At 42.5% G+C, this 8,948-nt stretch overlaps 1 protein-coding gene across 1 annotated transcript; it reads left to right on the top strand.

Moving 5' to 3' along the window:
- Positions 1-2,289: 2,289 nt before the first annotated feature.
- Positions 2,290-5,908, top strand: mafba (v-maf avian musculoaponeurotic fibrosarcoma oncogene homolog Ba). Its single transcript, XM_034172599.1, has one exon. It carries the CDS (start codon positions 2,768-2,770, stop codon positions 4,016-4,018), a length of 1,251 nt encoding a protein of 416 aa, XP_034028490.1. The 5' UTR covers positions 2,290-2,767; the 3' UTR covers positions 4,019-5,908.
- The last annotated feature ends 3,040 nt before the right edge of the window (positions 5,909-8,948 follow it).

Here is an 8,948-nt window from a genome sequence, read left to right as displayed (position 1 = left end):
AAAATCCGTAGGATGGGACTCTCGTTGGGGGGCGAATAAGCAAGCATCAACACTTTTTTCGCTGTCCATAAGCACACGGATCACTTAATAGATCATTAACCACCGATATGCTGCTGACATGGACGCTTTTTTACATCTCGTCTCTCCATTACGGCGCGTTAAGACCGGGGGGGGAGAGCCGCCTGCAGGCCCGCCTGGATCTATTAGCCGCTGGACTCCCGGCTATATTAGACAGCATCGGCTCCTAATGGGGCCGTCGGCGGGCCGGCATCGTTCGGAAAAAAGGTTTTCGAAAGGCATCAGCTCGCAGCGCTTTTTTGAATCGGTGCCGACAACTAATGCACGCAGCTGCAGGTTGGGGAGATGATAAAGACGTTTGGAACTTCAACATAATTTTGTGATTTTAAATGTTATATTGCATTTTTTATTATTATTATGAAGAATTGCCTAAATTTGCGCGTGTTATCCATGATAGACTGCGCGCTCTGGGAATGAAGAAGAAAAATAATGTGTCGTTTAATGGGCTGAAGGTGCGTAATAGACGGAAAAGGTACTCTTACAAAATGTAAGAAATAAATACAGTATTGTTTTAATGGTGCGTTAAATGGGATTAACACCGATTATTAATCTCAATGTTATTTAACGTTAAAAAAGTTTTAAAATGTGTATTTATTATTAATAATGATAATAATACAAATAAATTTGTGATAGTCCTAAGTCCTTCTGTTGTTTATTAAAACTTTCTGGTGTTTGGTTAAAACTCGGAAATTTAAGACTTCTCCAAACTGTTTAATTTTCTTTCAATTTTAATTCTCTGATTTAAAATTGTTATTTAATATTTACTGACATAAATTATGATTAATTCCTCAGACGGCCTCGATATATTTGTGATTGATGAAATGGCGCCGTTGCTGTGGTGTTTTGTGGACTGAGAGTTCATGTACTGCTCATTGCTGAACGAATCAGAGTGATTAAGAATTTAAAACAAACAAATAAGACCTTCATTGTCGCCTCTTTTACATCCGGCTTGATCAATACGAGGTGGAAACGATAATCTAATCGATCCTTCAAACTTACTCATTTTACGAGAAGCTTCTTTTTTTTTTTTTTTTTTTTTTTTTTTTTGCAGGGACGCGTGCGCAGGCTCACATCCAAATCACATCAGCGGCGTGCGCGCACACCTTTTTGGAGGGATTCTTTATTTATTTTATTTATTTATTCAGATATTTATTGGAAAAGGGGCAAATTAGTTGGATATCGACTAGTTTACGCGACAGAGACGAGTTGTTGTCAGTCAGAACTTTAGAATTTGGCCGAGATGTGCACGCAAACCAAAAAAAAAAAAAGAGGGGAAAAAAAAAAGCAGTTCGTCTTGGCCGGTTCACGCGCTTGCCCACGCAGGGGCAGCCTTGAGCCTGTTTTCTGCTCAGTCCCGTGTGAGAAAAGAAAGAAAGAAAGAAAAAAAGAAAAAGCAGGGACTGAACGTGGACAACTTTGGGTTACCCCCCCCCCTCCCCAAAAAAAAAATAAAAATACAAATACAAATATTCTTAATATGGTCTTCTAAGCAATGATTTTGTTGTAGCAACACTAACATAAGTTATCGTCACGGAAATTAATAATGAAGTTATTTAAAAATGTTATACAACTGTTTGGACAAAAGTTTTAAATAACTCCAACTGGATATTTGTTAAAAGTGATTGGTTTCTTTGTGACGTTTGGTGAGAAATAGCCAACCTGCCTATTTAAGTCCAAACGTCTCATTTCAACCCATTATTTCAATGTCAAAAATATAGCAGCCCCCACCTGTTGTAGATATCCACGCACTTTATAATAATAATAATAATAATAATAATAATAATAATGCACATGGAGGAACAGGATTCAACAAAATGTCTAAACCTAATTTTTCTAATAAAATTGGTCTTTAAAACATTACAAATTTAGTTTCTCTTGTAGATTTAAATGGAACGAAATTCTAACCTGTCAGTTAAGTTACTTTAAAAAACGTGCAGCTGTTATTAAAGAAAAAAAGGCACGAAGCGGCGCGTCCTCTCCCTCTCCTCCTGTTTGTTCTATTAGACAAGTCGGTCAGCTGACTGTCTGTAGCTGTCAGGACGCCGTCGCTGTTGCTGCTTCCTCCTCCTCTTCTCTCCTCTGCTCTCCTCCCTCCTTCTCTTCTTCTATTTCAGCGCAGAGTCCCGCTCCCATTGGAGAGTTGCGCGCACACGCTCCAGCCTTTCCGCGCGACGTCACGGCGCGCTATAAGGATAAAGCTGCGCTGACTCCGAGCGCAGTCTGCTGGATACCAGAGAGAGGAGGAGGAGGAGGAGAGAGAGAGAGAGAAAGAGAGGGAGAGGAGGCTGTTTGAACCTCTGCGGTGCAGAGCTGGAAAAGCTGCTCCTCAGCGAAAATCAGACGCCTTATTTTTATTCCTACTTATTTTTCCTGGAGAAAAAAAAAAACGGACTTACAAGCAAGAAGTTGCAGCGAGGACTGGTGCCCGTGTCAGCGACCAGACGTGGGGTTTCTTTTTTTATTACTATTTATTTGTATTGTTTTTTTGTGACTTTTTGCTGAAGGGACTGAGCTGGTACTTTTGCGCTGAGACGCGCCGCTTCTCCGCCTCCTCCTGCCCGAGCAGAGAGCGTTGGCTCCATGACGCAAACCGTTTACAGAGCGGCGTGAAACTTTTCCTCCGCTGCACTTTTCTCTGCCGCGCACGCACGCACGCACGCACGCACACGCACCAGTCACACGGTGTTTCATGCTCCAGCAAGTCAGCGCGCAGCAGCAGCAGCGGTGGAGGAGCCAAAAGAACTATTGCATGAAACAAGAAAGGAGAGAAGAGACGCTGCTCAATAAGTCCGCTTTTGCCACGCTCGCGAGCACCTTTGCGCATCTGCAAAAGAGTCGCGACGCAAACATGAGCGCGGAGATGAGCATGGGCCCGGAGCTGCCCAGCAGTCCTCTGGCTCTGGAATACGTCAACGATTTTGACCTGATGAAGTTTGATGTGAAGAAGGAAGGTCTGGCCGGGCTGGAGCGCGCCGGAGTGCGTCAGTGCAACCGGCTCCAACCCCAAGGCTCCGTGTCCTCCACTCCTATCAGCACCCCGTGCAGCTCGGTGCCCTCCTCACCCAGCTTCAGCCCCACAGAGCAGAAGAACCACCTGGAGGAGCTGTACTGGATGCCGAACGGCGGGTACCACCAGCAGATAGACCCGCAGACGCTCAGCTTGACCCCGGAGGACGCGGTGGAGGCCCTGATCGGTGCCACGGCTCATCCTCCTCCGCCGCATGTTCAGCAGCAGCTGCAGCAGCACCAGCAGCAGCAAGGCGCATTCGAGGGCTACAGAGGTCCGCACCACCACCACAACCACCACAGCCAGCAGCACCACCACCACGCGTACGCCGGGGGCATCCCGCACCACACTGACGACCTGCCGGGCCAAGCTGGCGCTCACAACCACCCGCAACACCACCACCACCACCACCACAGCCAGGACCCCGACAGCCCGGCACCGGTCTCCCCAGAGTCCCACCAGCCCCTTCACCACCACCGCCACCATCACCACCACCACCACGCGCACGGCCACCTCAGCCAGTCGGCGGCGCACCACGGCTCCGGCGGCGGCGGCGGCGCGCTCAACGTGGAGGACCGCTTCTCCGACGAGCAGCTGGTGTCCATGTCGGTGCGGGAGCTCAACAGACACCTGCGGGGCTTCACCAAGGACGAGGTGATCCGCCTCAAGCAGAAGAGGAGGACCCTGAAGAACCGCGGCTACGCGCAGTCCTGCCGGTTCAAGCGCGTGCAGCAGAAGCACGTGCTGGAGAACGAGAAGACGCAGCTGATGAACCAGGTGGAGCAGCTGAAGGCGGAGATCAGCCGGCTGGCGAGGGAGAGGGACGCCTACAAACTCAAGTGCGAGAAACTGACGGGGTCAGGGGTCAACAACGGCTTCCGCGAGGCCGGTTCGACCAGCGACAACCCGTCATCACCAGAGTTTTTCATGTGAGTCTGTCATCGCCTTTTCTTGTGAAACCCCTTCACGACATCCACCCAAAAACAATTAAAGACAAAAAAAAAAAAAAAAAAAAGACTTTTGGAATGACTGAGAACAAACGATAATAATCCACACCTCCCATACTGTTTATGATTATACTAATAAAGTAACACTTATATTCATATTAGAAGAATAATCCATCAAATAGTACTCTGTATGTAACCATGTCTCTGCCAACTGCGATACAAAGAGCAAAGTAGAATTCGAGCAGCATCTTTGTAGATTAGTTGCTTGTAGTGAAGAGACTTTTTTTCCCCTCCTTCAACAAGAACCGGATGAACTTTTAACCTTTTTTTTGAAAATGCAGTTTTGAGAATAATCTGTAAAATAGTGTGGGATCGGCTGTAATTTGGAAGAAACAAGTAGGCCTGCAGTCTCACACACATGAGGGGTGAAAAAGGATCCCCCCTCCCCAAAATAATATTCAAGCCTCCGTTTTCTGCAAAATTTAAATTCTGTCTAACAAGTCAGGGGGAGGGGGTATTTTTTTAATGCAACATCTCATTGATTTATTGCCTGCTTGGTTATATTCAAATATATATTAAAACAAACCCACACACATACACACAAAAAGGAAAAAAAAAATCAGCATTAAATATTAATCCTGCATGCTGGACATGTATGGTAATAATTTCTATTTTGTACTTTCATCTTCTCGTGTATATTAAGAGCATGCTGTGGATTTGCGCTTCTCCATAGTGGGGGTTTTTTGGGGGGATTTTGGTAAAGTAGAGAAATGCAGCAGGACTGAAGGTGCAGAGTGATGTGATGTTTTTTTTTTTTTTGGAAAAGTGGATTTTGGGGGTGGGGGGTGTCCTTTGGGCTTGTAAATATTATGCAACTGCAAAACTGCACAAGATTGAGGAGGCTGGTTTGAACTTCTTTTCTTTGTGTTGTGTTTATTTTTTTTCTCTTTTTTTTTTAAAAGAAAGTTGAGAGATGAGTGCATTTTTATTTCCTTTAGTTGCACTTGCAAACTTTGGGTGTCAAGTGCACTTTTGTTTTTATAATGATTTCAAAGTTTTCATTTTGAATTTTGCACAAGCCTCCCTGCAGGAAGACATGCTCTGATTTCAGGTGTTAGACTTGAATTCAGGTCATTGCATCAGGGTGGATTGTTATAAAATTCACAAAGCAGGTGCTCTTTATTATTTTTATTCAATGTGGCTATTGTGCAAATAATTAATAAAAAAAGAGCACATCAAATCAAATGATCACATCCACCTGTAGCACATTATTATTTGTGATTTATATTTTTAAACATTTAATTCAGAAAAAAAATCAAATGTTTTAATATTTAAGAATACAAATTTTATTAACTGTGTTTTCCTAATTTTTTTCTGCCGGTCAGTAAAAAAAAGGGGATTCAGGTTGTTCAAATTCTCAAAATGAAAACAATGCGTATGTTATCTTATACTTTTTTGTCTGTTTTATTATTATTTGTTGATTCTGGTTCTGCTGGCCAGATGCATAGTTAAAAAGTTTTTATTTTAATGATTTAAATTAACAAACTGTCAGATCATATCGAATAAGCATGGTGCTTGCATTTGAGACTATATTGTTGAAACGTCATGCATTTAACAATCTTTGGTTTGTTCCTGATTCAACTGTGTTGAAATCGAACTGAAACTGCAGCAGCGGGTTGTTGTCTTGTTTTCACCATTTCCATGTATAACTTTGTGATGATGGGGATCAATTTTCAATCCTGTTTATATAAAAGGTTGAACACTCAAATTTGAACTGTTCCATTCAGGCTGGTTTCTGTTTTGTCTTATTTTTGGTTGTTTTTTGGAAGAAATTGTTTCCTATTTTGCTTATTAAAGTCATTGAAATGGCACTGATTCCCTGTCAGATTTTTTTTCCTGCTCCCATCTGTAAGGATGAACTCATGATGAGTCACATTAACAACATATTAGCAGCAATAAATAATCAGAGCCTGCAGCTGTACATCAATTTTCACGTTAGTCAGAAATTTGCAGGGATCTTGACATATTTTTTAAATTTATTTATTAACAGCAATTTTTTTAATGTCACCTAGACTTTTTGATTGGGTGACTTTGGATCGAAGCCTGCTGATCTGCTGTGGATCACATGAGGACTTCGGCGGCTCTGGCCGTTAATGTGGCGCTGCTGACTTGTGCACAAACTCCGCTGTTCCAAGAGCGCGCGGTAAAAGGAGATCCTTGACCTTGCATCGGCGAAGACAACCTCAGATTTACATAAATTATTGTTTATTTTCTGTGTCGACCAGCAACGTTGTGTCTTTGAATACACTTAAAAAAATCAGTGAGTTTGAAAGAATAAAATAAAAATAAAATAACCTTTACGCGCCTAATTCCAAAATGCACCTCCTTGCGTGCGCACGTTGTTGTGATGCACGAATATTAATGTTAAATTTAGGCAATTCTGTGATATTTTCAACACAAATATGACCTGTGCCACTTTTTGGGGAACACCTCAGTGATTCCACAAGGCGCATTTTTTTTTTTTTTTAAATCATCACTTCTTTTTTTTCCTTTCCGGATAGTGTGAGGACAGAAGGTGAGGAAACGAGTCAGTGTTGATCTGGTGCGAGTCTAAAGTTTCTGGTGTGAGAACATTATCTGCCTCGTGTCTGCACATTCTCAAGGACAAAACCTCTATAGGCACAGAATCAACCAATCAGAGTCAAGGAAGGCTGCTTTACATACCCCCCCCCCCCCCCCCCCCCCCCGCAGACTGGGGGTCATGGGTGCAGCTGGGGTGAAGCAGAAACACAACAGTTCTGATAAATAAATAAATAAAAATTAAAAAGTGTTGTTTAGTTGCTTTCTGCACATAAATGTGAGTGAGTCACACAGGAAGAAGGAAGTGTGTGCATGCGTGCGTGCGTTGTGCACGGCGTCATGTGATCTGTTATGACTGTTAAAAAAACTCAACAGGCACACTGACACACAGCCAGACGCACAGAAGTAAAAGTGATAAAAGTGATCATAAGGGTTTTAAATACAGTCACTGTCAGTAAATGTACCTGAAGCTTTCTATGAATTGACCAAAGAGACTGAAATTATTCTTTATTACAAACATCAAAGCACACTCCTGCACCAAACACCACCATCTGATAATCTGTACCAGGCATTCGGTTGGCTTTGGTAGATTCTAGACATTTGCTGAAGCATGTACGTATTTTACCTTCTGATACTGCATTTGTTTCTGATATAACTGGGATTTGGGTAAAAAAAATCACCGGGACAGATATATGTAGACAAAATATAAAAAAAATAAAAAACAAATTATTTATTACCTCTGCTAAAGAGGCAATGTTCTCACTGGCATTTGTTAGCATTTTAGCAGGATAACTCAAAAAGTAGTGAATGGACTTCAATGAAATTTGTTGTGCTTATAGATAATATTCTGGGAAATAAGTCACTCAGTTTTGGAGGTGACCTGGAATGTATTCTAGAACTGAGATCCAGAAGACTGTTTGGCACATAGCAGCATTTAACTCAAAAAGTTGTTTGAGGATGTTGATGAAATCTGGAGAGCAGATGGATAATGTTCTAGAAAATGAGGGGTTTTAATTTGAATTTCCAGAGCATATTTTGGATCTAAAACTGGGAAAAAGTCTTCTGCAATATGTGGCCTTGGCAGAGGTATGCACTCTCTGACTTTTTATTGTGGTTTTGTGATAGACTGGTGGCCTGTCCACGGTGTACCCTGCCTCTTGCCCAATGACTGCTGGGATAGGCTCCAACTCCTGTGACCCTTAATTGGAATAAGTGTGTATAGACAATGAATGAATGGGTTGATGGTGTTGCATTATAAAAAGCTAGATGATACTGTCAAAAAAAAAAAAAAAAAAAAATCCAGAGACAACTAAATTAAAACCATAAACATTCTGTTCAGAGTTTGCATGTTCTCCTTGTGTCTGCTTACTTTCACTCCACGTGTTGCAGACTCCTCCCACCTCCAAAAAAATGCAGGTTACATGAACTGGAAAATGTAAATTGACTGTATGTGTGAATGAGAGCGTGAATGAGTTTGTTCGCCCTGTGACAGACTGGTGGCCAGCCCACAGTGTACTCCGCCTCTCGCCCAATATAAACCGAGATAGGCTCCAGCATCCCGTGTGACCTTAAAAAGAACAAACGGGGTTCAGCGAATGAATGATCAAAATACTATGAGTAAAGTGTACAGTCCTTAGAGGGTCTTGGTTGGATAGGATTATGCTCAAATTTGGATGTGTGTGAGATATACTCATTTGAGGTGTTCAGTACAAATTTGGTGAAAATCAGACATATTTTGTTCAAGTTATCATGAGCACACAAATCAGTACTCTGCTGAGTAAAGTTGGTGGTTCAGTGAGGATGTTGACGGAACCTGATTATGGTCAAATACAAACCCGTCATTTGGAGTGTTCCATTCAAATGGGGGTGAAAATCAGATCATTTTGTTCAAGTATCAGGGCATAAGATGGTGTAAATGTAGCAGATAATAATTAATTCGACAAATTAACAAGAATCTATGCATTGATCCTCCATCTGTGAAGAATTTTGTTGCAGAACTTTCTCACACCTGCAGGAACTGTTTGCATTTTCTTTAGAGGCAATAACCTACATTAGAGAAGTGGATCAAGCATATATATAAACAGAATGCAAGCACGGGGGTGGCGCGAAGGAGGTAAAGTAGAGAACAGCATCCGCCTCAGCTCAACGGAACAGACAAGGACACGGTGACCAGGCGTGCTGTAATGATTTTAGTCTCCGATCACACATTCGCACTCCCCCACAGAGATCCTATCAGCATTCAGCCTCCAGCTCCTTGTATCAGCAGCGAACGTCCTGGGGAGCGTGAACCTGCTTCAGTATCTGCAAACTGAAACAATTTCTGTGCATCTTCAGCA

This window comes from Thalassophryne amazonica, chromosome 6 (assembly GCF_902500255.1).
Source record: "Thalassophryne amazonica chromosome 6, fThaAma1.1, whole genome shotgun sequence".
In the NCBI taxonomy this organism is placed as follows: domain Eukaryota; kingdom Metazoa; phylum Chordata; class Actinopteri; order Batrachoidiformes; family Batrachoididae; genus Thalassophryne; species Thalassophryne amazonica.
The sequence above is the reverse complement of the archived record's forward strand: the minus strand, read 5'-3'. Positions and strand labels throughout refer to the sequence as shown.